Source organism: Pollachius pollachius (assembly GCF_949987615.1).
Source record: "Pollachius pollachius genome assembly, chromosome: 1".
NCBI classification, from domain to species: Eukaryota; Metazoa; Chordata; class Actinopteri; order Gadiformes; family Gadidae; genus Pollachius; species Pollachius pollachius.
The window spans coordinates 32199285-32211868 of NC_136934.1; the positions used below are offsets into that span (position 1 = coordinate 32199285).

Below are 12584 nucleotides of genomic sequence, written 5' to 3' on the forward strand. Positions count from 1 at the left end.
TTGGCATAAATCCATTTTAATAATCAAATATATACACAAAGAAAACCAAATGGAATAAGTAGCCACTAGTCAAGTACAAAACCTGGCTGAATATGAGGCATCTTAACTTTACAATCAGACAGCGAGAGATCTCTTGTCAGTGAGACAGTGGAGTAGGACTTGGTATTTCCCCAAAAGGTGATTCATCCAACATTGGGATATCAGGCTCAGTCTGTAAGGTGAATGAAAGCATAGTTAACAGTAAATAAAATTAAAAAAAAGCTCTTGGTTTCTGTACATTGGGGTCAGATATACTATATTGCCCTTTTTATACACGTTAACATGCCTTGGAAATATAAACGCAGGCAGCTCTGCAGAGATTTGCACTATGTCTATGATTCCTAATGTGGATCTTCGCAAACGGTGAATCCCACTTTATCAATTGAGTACTCAGAAAATACTATTAAAAAGGTTTGCTTATTATGATTATCATAATTATTATTCAGAATAAAAATCTCTAAATACTTATATTCCTCCCATACCTGTGGGTCTTTATCCTTCTCCTGCTTTGGAATGCGATGTCTCCTCTTCTTTGGTCCGGCTCCATGATGTGCTGCACCAGAAGAACTAGACGCACCATTAATCCGGTCCACCTCCTGTCCAGTGGCTGATTCTAGAGGGACGGTGGACTCATCCTGAGACAGAAAAACACAATATCTTTCACACAGAATAACCATCATTTAAATAATAGAAATGTAGATAGAAAAGTGGTTTGTAGGGTAGCCAGGATAAATTTCTTTACGGCATTGAAATTTTAATTTCAAAGATAGCCATCAATAAAGAAGACATCACTTATTTGTCTGATTTTTATATTTTGAACCTACAGACAAGCGTCTATATTTCTAAAGTAGATATAATATACTTGAGAACCATGTCATTTAGAGGATAGGCATCTCGCTCTAGGATGCCTACAGGTACACTGCGGACATTGAGCATCGAACCCAGTACCTGGGAGTCGAACGCCCTCGCTGCCACGCTGTGTCCCATACGTGTCTAACAGTTCTCACCTCTAGATGTATTGTCAAGTAAGAATTCCTGTAATCATCCCCATGAGAATCAAGAGTTTTCATCAGGAACCTAATGTGTGAAGAGTTATTTCATTAGGAGAGGAAAGGAAATATTTTCATAATATGTTACATAGTTATAATCATAAAGAAATATGAAGATAAATACCGTCTTTCTTTCCTCATGCGCCGTAATAATCTCTGTACTTGTTGTAGGCGACCAAGAATCTTCTGATTTACCTGACCAGGGAAGATAACAGGAAGATTCCAAATTAGGGTTGAATTCATGTTACATTTACACACATTAATCAGGTAAATATATAAAATGAATCAAATGCATGGCATGCATGCTAAGCACTTTTCAAACCTGTTCAATATCTTTGCACCTCTTATTCAAAGCTAAATATTTCCGTTTATCAAGGGCTCTCTTTTCTTCATCTTCATGCACTCCATCCAAAACCTCACTGTCTCCTGGGCCCAGTTCCACCTGCTAAAATAATACAAGTGGGGAGTTATTAGGATATTTCCGTTCGGCGTTTTATTTCCGTACCAAAATGAATGGGGTAGTAGAACAATTTATGTGTAAGCCAAACCGCACAACATCTTATGAGAAACCATTGTTTTGGTAGTTTACACTACCAAACCGTGCATTGCGATTCTGCTTCAACGGATAATGGTTACAATCGCGTTTTGGTATGGCCTGGTACTACAGGAAATACACTAGTAATTGCATAGGTACAGGACTAATGTAGGGTAGCCCCTGGAGGAGATAGGACTGTGTTGTTATACCTCTCCTGGCCCTAACTCGACACCAGCAGGTTCCAGCTCTGCTTCCAGGATGTGCCCTCCGAACAGAGGCGGCAGCGCCAAACCGGAGAAATCCTCCATCATCTATTAAGGAAGACGAAAAGCGGGTACATTAAACATAAGTAAACAATAACACTGAATCTAAAACTGGACAGACTCAATGACCTAGACGAGCTCGGTGTCATCAGAAATACTACTAGCAAACAGCTAGCCGTGAGTCGAAAACGCAACATACATTTTGTTCAGCCGATTAAATCCCGTGATGATGTGTTCATAGCATCTATATATTTGACTATTTATAACACTAGATAACGTCAACATTGCAATAAACCCAAATCATGAAACCAACTAAAACATCCGTTCGCGCCGTGATCTTATGCAAGTCTTGTTGAGCAGACTTCCGGTGTAGTGTAAACAAGCCGAACCACCTCACGGCGTGCACATTTATAAACCAGCATGGATTAAACTAGTCTGTGTTTTTGCTGTCTGTTCATTTATTTATTTTTTACAATTAGATACCAAAATTTATAATATCACATACATATTCCTTGTTTTTTACTTCACACATATTTAATTTGTAACTATGTATAATTGGAATAAAGCTTCCCATTTTAAGAAAATTCGTATTGGAAGCCCAGGTGTTAAGAGCTTAATCACCAAATAAATATTAAAACAAATACAATTCATATCATATTTTATTCTACGTCGCATCAAAAATACGTGGAAGGGTATAGCATTCATCCCCCACAAGCCATCGCGTGTCTGGAGAACTACATACAACATGGCGGGTTAGTGTACATTTCGATATCTAATGAAGAACAAGTAGGGGTATATTAACGTATTTCAATGCCATATAAAAGGTCGTTGTGTTTACCTTTCAGCAATACAAGATCAAACAATTTTGTATTGGTTTAAGGCAAACCAGTCGACTCCTCATGAAACAAATTAGTGACCTTGGACGCCGGGCGGACGGTGAAAGTCTCCCGTCTCCACATCTATCTTAAAGTGATCTTGGTTTGTTTTCTTTCAGCGATTGGAGCTTTCCTGAAGAATGCGTGGAATAAGGAACCAGTTATTGTGGTTTCCTGTGGACTTGGGATTTTAGGTTAGTAACCATGGTATCATGATCCCCTGTGTTAGGGTTACATTGATATATATTTTGATGTATTTAACCTAATGGTGGTCCACAGGGGTTATATTACCATTTGTGAGTCCCCTGACCAAATATTCAGCGATGATGAACCAGGCTGTGCCATTCAACTACCCAGGTAAACACAGGCCTACGTTGTATGGTGGAGGTTTTGGTTTCTGATGTCCTTGATCAAAAAATGTAATCTGTGCAACCAAGCGAGATGTTTGATTGCTTGATATTATATACAATACATATTAGTGTTTGTGTTGTTTCATTCGATACTACTACAATAAGCAGTTCAGCTGTGCCATATTCACGATAAATAATCCCTTTCTTCAATCTAGTTCCTGTTCGAGATGACGGAAATATGCCTGATGTCCCCGCACATCCATCTGACAAAGAAGGACCCAACTTGGAATGGCTTAAAAAGCTATAACTGCATATTTGCATGGCAAAAACTGTACATTATTTCTGGTCCATGTAGCTACTTTATTGGCGAAACCTCACAATAAATATGATCCTATACATTTTGTTTCTGTGCTTGCTTGTGTATTTTGTATTTGACACATTCATTCTATTATGACTGAGATGGTTTTATTATTATGATCTATTGGAAATTGCGGAAACAAAGTATGATTTATTGATTCAATATGGAAAAGGTACAACTTGCACAGGATATTTTTTTTTTAGTTTTTTTATTCCATTTTTCAATATTTGAGTTGTGTAACATTCAACGTTAAGAAGGTTTCCACTGTAAAGGGGGAACAAGTCATGTTTGTTTCCTACTTTGTGCGGATAAGACCCTAGTGCAGGCCTACAGGGCTCTGAAATTACAGCCTTTGGAGGAAAAGATCAAGAAACATGGTCATCCAAGTTCTTAAGGTTGCTGTTGTGCACTTGGTAGGTAACTGAACAATTATGACATTGACTGGCTACTCCATTGGAATTTAATATTATTTTGAAATCAAGAAATCATTTTACTTTGAGCAATATATTCACCCATTATTAGGCCAATGTGCCAAAGCTGCACATATATTAACTTGGTAGAATGCCTCTGCCTGCTTTATAGAAGCAAGCATAGGCACTGCTTGCTTCTATAAAATAGCTGATTAGTGTCTAAGCTACAAACACAAAACAGGACTAATGTTAGCAAGCCACTGAACCAGCTTAGTTGGATAAATGGAAATGGCATAGCGCTCATAAACAAACCAAATTAAAACTAATCTGACTGAAAACAATTAGATATATGTATTAAGGATGTTTATGGAAGCTTATTAAGTCTGGGAAATATGTTTGTGGGAAGGCATACATTCTTATATACTTTACAATGATATTTAGCATGGAAAAATACACTTTGCTAGTCCAGAATCTCTGAAATGTATGAGGAGACGAATGGTTTTGTTATCAAAAGCCGATCTGTTGATCCTCCTGAAAATCCTTTTTTAGATTTCCAGGTCATGCAATGCCATTTACGATTTTAAATTACCTCTATGTCCCAGTATGCGAGCTACTGCGATTTACAATTAATATCTCACATACCGTAGGTTCAATAGTGAACTTGAAAAAATACATTTGAGGAATTTAAAGAACATGAAGTACAAAACTGGTCAGTTGGTGGTGGTAGAAGGTATTGCCGTAGCCTTCATCTCATTTCAAACGTCTAATATATAAAAAAAAAAACTAAGCGATTTCTTAACAAGCAAACATGAATGCAATTTTCTTTACCAATAAATCAACATTTGACTTAACCCAAAGGTGGTGATTGAAAAATCATTCCTTTAGCAGCATTAAGGTAAAATTCTAACCAGGCACAATTATATATTTTGAAATTCTAGTTTGATATATATGTAAGCCATGGTGATCTGTGTTAAATGCGACAGCATTCATTATACACACACAATATACAGTAATCAAAAGGAACATAAACCATCCTAATTTACAAATCTGATAAAATCCATGTGAGCACAATCATACTAAAATATATCCATTGTAACCTTTAACCCTTGCTCTTACACTGATCCACTTTCCATATACTTCCTAGATCAACTTTCAAAGTTACATTTCGATATGAAAAAAATCCTTTTCATAATTCTTGGCTTTGGCATTTCTCTAAAATGTTCTGACAGGTAAACATTAAGCTGTCCATCTAGATGTTTTGTAGATTTTCATTTGGACATAAGATGAATCAAGAACAAACAAGACCCAATTACTTAAGTGTTGGAAATTCTGCCACATATGACTTAACCTCTTCCTTAAACCTTCACCTTCGTAGCCCATTCTTAAGAAACTATCCAACAACGATCACTCTTTGTACTCTGTACAGTTCAGGTGAAAACCATTTACAGTTCCCGCAAACCAACTAAACCTCTAAATCTATTTCCCTATCCTTCACAAAATCTTGAATTCCATCAGTTTGCTTATTGAAATATTATATAAAGACTTTTACTTTGACAAGTACAACTAGTGTGACAGAACAAAGCAGATATGTTGAGGTCTCATTATCAATTCAATACACTTCATGAGATTAGTTTCACTTAAGGCCTATTTTATATGATGGGAAGTTTAAAAGGCACAACATAAACATAATGCACAGTGTTAACTTTAAATTGTGACTGCAAATGAGAATGTTTACTTTCAAGCAAAAAGGATAGATTGCATCTTTAAGATGGGATGGATTGCATATTCGTAGATTGATCCATGAAGAAAATGGCAGCTTCTTGGAAAGTACAAATAAAATAAATGAGGAACCTGTCCTTTCTGTGACATTTCATTGTCAAGGAGAAAATATAGATTTTTCTATTAGGAGCCTGTCCCCTAATCATTTGACTATTCATTTTTTTTAATTAACAGACTAAGTAAAACACAGAAAATGTTGTATTGATCAGTTGTCCAACTGCCTTTTTACTTCAGGTATACACAACCATTTTCCCAGACACCTATGTTCACCAAAGTGAATAAATGTTACTTTGATCTTAGGTTCTACTACTTTGTCATATTGGATCTTTACTAATAGAATCAGGGTCAATATAATACATTTATTATATTTTCTGTAACCCACGTTACGGAATCAGATTATCATCAGATTAGCGATCAGAATATATACCGTTTCTTCATTTCTTTTCTGATATTAGTTTTGTTTTAAGCATTTTAATTTGAAGCATTTTTCTTGCCTTTATCTAGGCATATGATGTATATACGTATCATACGTCCATCTTATTTAATCAAAATGTAGAATCTAAAAGTAGTATAATTTTAAATAATCACAAACATTTTACTTCAAAATGTCTTAAGAAAAGGCTTGACAGAAGATCTGTTCCATTAGAACTCTGTATGTTTGTACCCTCTCTTTTATAAACTGCCGTGTCCCACATATCACTCAATGATGGGAGCCGAGCGGTCATTGGTGACCGTCCTCCTGAGTTTGACGTGAGCAAATGGATTTGTCCTGAAAAAGAAAATCAAAATCAAAATAAAAGTGGAAGTTCTAAACACATAAACAACATATACACATATTCAAAGTGATGGATCATCTCTAATTCATCTTTATCACACCTTGCAATTGACACACTAATCCTACAGATATAATGTTATTGTTATTATTTCCTGATCAGTGGAGAAGCGTTCAGCACGGCGCTCTTTTCAGGGGTTATAAAGCATGTATCTACCTGGTTGGGGAGGGTGGAGGAGAGGCCAAATCTGAAGAGAGCTATGATCACAGAGAGATAGGAATGTGAGAATCAGATAGCATTGATTTGGCGTTAGGCAGTCGAGGACGGGGCTATTCTACGGCGTTGTTACCTCCTGCATCAGCATGGACAGAGAGGGCCGGGGGGCGGGCCCTATCCACTCCCCCATCCCCTGGGCGGCGCCACCGGGCCTCAGGCTGACCTTGTGGCTGTCGGCCATGCTGTACGGGCGTGGGCGGAAGGTGCTAACCCTTTGTGGAGGAAGGGAGCGTTCTTCTTCTGACTCGGAGGTCAGAGCAGGCAGGCCCGCCGACACCAGCTTGTCGAGTTGGCCATCACTGCCACTGCTGGCCTTAGACAGCAAGAGGGAGCTGTAGGGGGGAGAATACGGGATATCATTAGCCAGGGGGAAACCTTTTAGAGTGTCTCCTGAAGGGCGGACAGTGTGTTCCCTGTGCACTAACCTGCTGTGGTTGTCCATGTTGTTGGCATGGGGCTGGGTGTAGGAGTATGGAAACCAGCCTTTTCTGTGAGGGAGATCATTTGGAGATGTTAGATGTGAGATGTCTTTTAACGTCCTGTTCATAACGAAGACGGGCATACAATTTGAAAAATGTTTTACCGTCCAGTCCTTTCGTTCTGGCCGTAGTGCCAGCCATCCCTCGGCTCAGAGATGAGCAGGGTAATGTTATCGTTGGGCAGGAAGTGAAGTAAGCAGGCCCCGCCTGCCGCACTGCCCTCAGATCCTGCGGGCGTGTGCGCAAACATGGCTTCCACACGCATCGGTTCAGAAAGCATTCTGGGCAAACTGGTGCCTGCATAGCAGCCAGGGGAAGGAGATCAGGTCATTCTGTTACAGAATCTAAATTTAACCTACAATGACAGTGGACGAATTGCATTCAGGGCACACCGTAAACATTAGGCATGTTAATGCCAGGCTCTCCCAGTGGAGCTAGTCAGAACCAGGGGTTATACAACTGCTTTTATCACCCCAAGTGACCTTACCTTGAAAGCCACCCAGTCTAATCTCACTGACAGGTCTCCTAGGCAACGGCAGGGTGGATGTTGCGTACATCTCGGCAGCTTTCATCAGCAGGGGGTTCAGCGGGGGACCCTGGCCTCCTCCGGACCCCGCCTGTTGGTGCATCAGATGGATGGGGGTCATGGCCCGGGAGAGGGGCGCGCTGTGGGGCAGAGGGGGGCTGTGGGGAGCGCTGTGTGCGATGGGTAGGGTCATGGCCTGCATGGCGTTCAGGGCGGAGGGGGCCTGGCTGAGGGACAGCACCGTGGAGGGGATCAGGCACGGGGACAGGTTGGAGGTGCCGGTAGCCAGGAGCAGAGGACTCTGCTGGGAGGAGCTGCCTGTCGCGCTGGTGCGCGTGCAGGTGCCCTGGCTGCTGCTGCCTTCGGGGCGCGGGCCGGGCTGAAAGCCCAGTGGCGTGCTGGCGTGCTGGGGGGACGCCCCGAGGGATTCACCACCGGAGGCCCCGTCGCAGGCGGCCGGGGGCCGGGGCAGTGGAGGGGAGCCCTGAGGTAGAGGGCTGTCACTCTGGGAGGAGGGGGGGGGAAGGCCCCGCTGCTGCTGCTGAGATCGATTGGTGTCTCCATTTGACAGAGGCGGGACTTCCTGAACAGACAGCCTCTGATAGGCCATTAGGAAGAATGGAGATACATTAACAATGATTCCATGTCAAAGGGTCTATGGTTGTGTATAAATAACATGGAGTGCAACACATCTCTTGGATATTAAAAACCAAAGCATGATGAAACACTGCTCTGTCACCTGGTCGGGCTGGGAGGAGCCTAGCTTGGTGTGCCGCAGAGTGTCCGTTATCCCTGCCGCCCCGGAGGTCTGTGGAGCGGTATGGCGCAGGAGGTTCAGGGCCCGTTCTGGAAGCTTGGTAGGCTGGGAACAGGACTGTTGCCAAGACGACAACTTCTGGGACAGAAGTTCCCTGACCTGGGAGAATAAGGAGTATTACATGTCGGTAACTCAAGCAATAGCACATTGTGTGAAGAACATTGAGTCCAACAATGGTTCTGCTTATGGCGTCACCTTGCAGTGGTAGTTGATGAGCAGTTTGGTGACAGAACTCTGTCGGTCCACCAGGAAGCAGTATCTCCTTCTCTCCTCAGTGAGCGCAGACCTGTAACCCACGGCAACCAGAGTGTCCAGCTCCAACTGGCGACGGCTCATCAGCTCCACAAACTGCGAGAGAAACGGTTTGGATCAAGGTTTCATTTTGGATGTTTCAATGCAAAAACACATTGTGTTATGTCCATGCACGTCAGAAACTATAAGGACAACTTTAACAAAAAAAAACTTCACTGAACAAAGAGTGACCTTTAAACTCAGGCTGAGGGAAAGGGACAAGCTCAACGATTACACATTGAGGAAACTGTGACCAACTTCCTGCCTGTAAGTGATCGGAATCATGAAATATTTGCCCTCAAGCGTTTGACCTTTCCTCTGAAATAACCAGGCTGTTCAATTCTACACTGCCGCCACTTCCAACTGAGAAATAATACGGCTGTACCTCTGAAAAAAGCCACATTTCTTCCAAATAAATAACAAAATCCACAGAGACGGATTGTCCTTTAATCTCATTCAGAGCGCCCATAACAAACAAAGTGACCAAGGCGTTTACATAACCCCTTTTAATGCTGATTAAGCGTGTGTGTTAGATTATTTCTGTGCACTTAACACAATAGGCCACTCTGTTTTCACTGCCTAATCTCCACAGCTGTAGGAGTCAGGCCATGTGCATGCATGCTATACAATGCCAAAAAATACAACAATACATTGACCCCTTTAGGTTTCCTTCTTACCTGCATCTCTCGGTCTCCGTATTTGTTGGGGTGACGCGTGGCCTGGCTCTTCCTGCGTAGCTTCTTCAGCTGGGACTGGCATCGCTCAATAGACTCGGTCTTAGACCTGCGTTCACTCTGGTACTTCTTCAATGTCGCCTGAGAGAGAACGAAAGATGAAGGAAAGAAGCCCAGCAAGCCACACAAGGTTGTGTTCATGAAGAGGGTTTTTGTTTTAACGACTTAACATCAGTAAAGGACCACACAGGCCTGACACTAAACTCACCTGGAATCAACTGTTGCTTAAGCAAAGCAAGTGCTGAGATGTTTGAGTCATGTCTAAAAGTAATGTAAGCTAGCACACTCACTGTAAGGTATTTGATGTCCAACTCCAACTTCTGCTCCAACTGGGCGAGCAGCTCAGAATGAAACAGCTTTAACTGTGGAGGAATCAGATCCATATAGTTAATGATTTAATACAACATATTAACATGTCCATGTCTAAACTATTAAAAAAATGGATTCAAACCCAACAAACGACTGCAGCAGTACACACACTTACCACATCTTCCAGTTGGACCTGAATCTGTCTATGGACCTCAGCCATCTGAAACAGTGTGTCACCTGGAATGAATGTGATCAATTAGACTACATTCAAAGAAAGGCTTTAATAGAGTTGATTGTAGCCGACTACAGTAACAAACACTAAAGTCAACAAAAGTACTGACCAACAGTTCAGTTGAGTAAAGTAGGGTACGATTTCAGCCCTAAATAAAGAACATAAAAAGAGCCTAATACGGGAAACAAACTAAGCCATATTGTTGTGCTATGACAAAACATTTACACAGTATAGGAACATGTGCCACAGATATAAGCCATAGGTCTAAAAAACTAGAAAATACCAGTGATTATTGTTAACTCTTTATGAGTTCACATCCATATTTCACTGTCCAATATCCCAACTGTTTGCACTGATTGCAATTTTCCCTCCTCCCCCCTGCTGTGAGTTGTAAGTCTATTTCCACATCCCTTCCTCCATCTATTCCTCCCCCTTCCCCCATACAGCACAGTAGTCTGTGGTGTCTGGCATCTCTCCCTCCCTCCCTCCCTCCCTCCCTCTTTCCCTCCCTCTCTCCCTCTCTCTCTCTCTCTCTCGGGCCACCCCCGCTGTTTTCAGCATTACAATGAGATCATGTGGTGTTGTTAATCTCCCAACAATGAATCTACTCTCTCCCTCTACTTCAGTTCTCTTTCCCTTTCTACATCTCACTCCCTCCCTCGCTCTCTTTATCGCGCTCTGCATGTCCCCCTGTCTTCTTACTATCTATGCCTTTATCTATCTATCTCTACTGTGTATCGTTTCCTTTCCTTTTGCCCACATAACTCTGCTCCTCCTGCCTGTTCAGCCACTCACCCAGTTCTTTAGATCCCTGGCTGTCGCTAGCCAGCTCTCCGAGTTTCACGAGGGCATCAAAGTAGCCCTTGGCAGCCACTGTCACTCCTGAAGAAAATAGCACATTTTTCCTGAATAAAAGCCATTTCATACCAGAAACCTGTGTACCACCGGGGACTTTGAACACCGGTTAAACCCTGTTTAGACCAGGGTTAGGTCACATGAAAATACCCTGTTGTCGGGCTTGAAACTTTGTACATTTGTTGGTATTTTGTGTTATTAAAGAGCAGACTATGTATTTTCTGTAGTTGTGTAAGACATTAGACTGTTGTTTTGTTTTCTTCAAATTATTTTGTTTTATTTGTGAATTGTTAGACACACACGAGCAGAGCAACTATTTTATAATAATCTTTTACTTCATAGTGCCATGGCATCAGATCTTAACCAAATGGGTTCCTGTTACCAACACCCTCTTAACTGCATGTGGCTGTGAACTGAGTGGAGGTTCGCTTTATTGCAGATCCACCATTTCACAGCCAGTGTGGGTTTTTCCCAGGTTTTGGCCGGAGTGTGAAAGGGGTTACAGAGGGTATGACAATGGTCCTCTGTAGGCTCTAATGAGAGGCTGGAACAGCACTTCTAATGAAGCTTCTCTGGTTAAAGTGGGACAAACAGCCCCGTCGTCACTGTATACCAGGCACATCTGAGCTAACTAGAAACGACATGTAGGATTATATCATTGGTTAATATTTACAAAGGTTTAGGCCATTTTTCTAAGCAAAGTTTGGTTATTTTTCAGGAACTATGTGTCACTCACCCATCAAGGCTTTTTCATAGTGTTTCCCCATCGTTACAAAGTTCTTCAAACTGGGATTGAACTGATCCAGGATGCCCTGCAAGCGCATCACTTTGTTTTAGAGGCAGACACTTCAACCATTCAGCAGAAATAGAATATGGGGCAACACAAATATGGGCCTTTGCCTGACAACAGAGTTGGTCATGGTGCACTATACAGGCCGAAACACCTTACCTTATAGACATTCTCTGTCATCTTGTTGACCTCTTCGGTGCGAGACATGGTTGCTCTGTTGCTCTTTGTTTTAATTGATATGTATACGTTGTTGTTGTGTTCCTCCCGGTTCCAAACTCAAACAACAGCAACCCACTAAAAGGTGAACATGATTTTTTTTTTGCATTAGTGCATAAATTAGCCCAAAAGCACAACAACCTCAAAAGTGTCTGTCTTATAGAAGCTCCCCGACATTTAAAGAGGAGACGGGCATGTAAAGGCATTCATTGGTAGGCTCCTCATGTAGGCAGCATTACTGTGGAGGTCCCCATTGATCCATGCACATAGAGATGTCCCTTTCTCAGGGCTCCCAACACTAACTATAAAGGAAGGACCAATCTGTAGGGAACACTATTAAGCTGCTATTATGCTTGAACACTGCATTCCAGGTCTAACAAGAAACATGATTATTAATTGCCTATACAATAATACAAATAAACGTTATTCAAATATGCATGTAAAGATTTGATGTTTAAAACAAACGAATCATACAACAATGAATAATAGCCTATACCAATTCTTTATTTTCTTTCAGTCAATTGTTTTCTTTCCTAGCTCCTGTTTTCCATGGATCACTTTAGTGTCCCTGTTGCCAATTCCTGTATCTCTTCCAAGCATTGAGGGAACCCAAATATTTCTCCTAGAC

At 41.6% G+C, this 12584-nt stretch overlaps 3 protein-coding genes across 3 annotated transcripts; 1 reads left to right on the forward strand and 2 right to left on the reverse strand.

Moving 5' to 3' along the window:
- Positions 1 to 15: 15 nt before the first annotated feature.
- Positions 16 to 2223, reverse strand: tfpt (TCF3 (E2A) fusion partner). The gene is made up of 7 exons (XM_079741218.1): positions 2086 to 2223; positions 1833 to 1934; positions 1411 to 1533; positions 1213 to 1283; positions 1047 to 1116; positions 522 to 674; positions 16 to 211 (listed from the first exon to the last, which is right to left on the reverse strand). Exons 2-7 carry the CDS (start codon positions 1932 to 1934, stop codon positions 137 to 139), a joined length of 594 nt encoding a protein of 197 aa, XP_079597344.1. The 5' UTR covers positions 2086 to 2223; the 3' UTR covers positions 16 to 136.
- A 396-nt stretch (positions 2224 to 2619) lies between these two features.
- On the forward strand, positions 2620 to 3514 carry ndufa3 (NADH:ubiquinone oxidoreductase subunit A3). The gene is made up of 4 exons (XM_079731450.1): positions 2620 to 2638; positions 2881 to 2955; positions 3041 to 3118; positions 3327 to 3514. Exons 1-4 carry the CDS (start codon positions 2632 to 2634, stop codon positions 3416 to 3418), a joined length of 252 nt encoding a protein of 83 aa, XP_079587576.1. The 5' UTR covers positions 2620 to 2631; the 3' UTR covers positions 3419 to 3514.
- Positions 3515 to 6354: 2840 nt separating this feature from the next.
- LOC307075337 (BAR/IMD domain-containing adapter protein 2) lies at positions 6355 to 11947 on the reverse strand (the record flags this gene model as incomplete). Its single annotated transcript, XM_079735897.1, has 14 exons — positions 6355 to 6427; positions 6648 to 6688; positions 6781 to 7039; positions 7133 to 7195; positions 7291 to 7483; positions 7674 to 8310; positions 8452 to 8628; positions 8725 to 8877; positions 9498 to 9635; positions 9845 to 9916; positions 10039 to 10100; positions 10891 to 10977; positions 11687 to 11762; positions 11900 to 11947. The coding sequence occupies 14 exons, from the start codon at positions 11945 to 11947 to the stop codon at positions 6355 to 6357; spliced, it is 2079 nt and encodes a 692-aa protein (XP_079592023.1).
- Between the last annotated feature and the right edge of the window lie 637 nt (positions 11948 to 12584).

Excerpts from the sequence above, each read along its gene's own strand:
- tfpt (XM_079741218.1), bottom strand. The coding sequence starts at position 1,934 with ATGATGGAGGATTTCTCCGGTTTGGCGCTGCCGCCTCTGTTCGGAGGG. Across the intron at positions 1,284-1,410 it reads GGTGCAAAGATATTGAACAG|GTAAATCAGAAGATTCTTGG; the intron begins GTTTGAAAAGTG and ends TTCCCTGGTCAG. Across the intron at positions 212-521 it reads AGAAGGATAAAGACCCACAG|ACTGAGCCTGATATCCCAAT; the intron begins GTATGGGAGGAA and ends TTCACCTTACAG.
- ndufa3 (XM_079731450.1), top strand. Across the intron at positions 2,956-3,040 it reads CTGTGGACTTGGGATTTTAG|GGGTTATATTACCATTTGTG; the intron begins GTTAGTAACCAT and ends GGTGGTCCACAG. Across the intron at positions 3,119-3,326 it reads TGTGCCATTCAACTACCCAG|TTCCTGTTCGAGATGACGGA; the intron begins GTAAACACAGGC and ends TCTTCAATCTAG.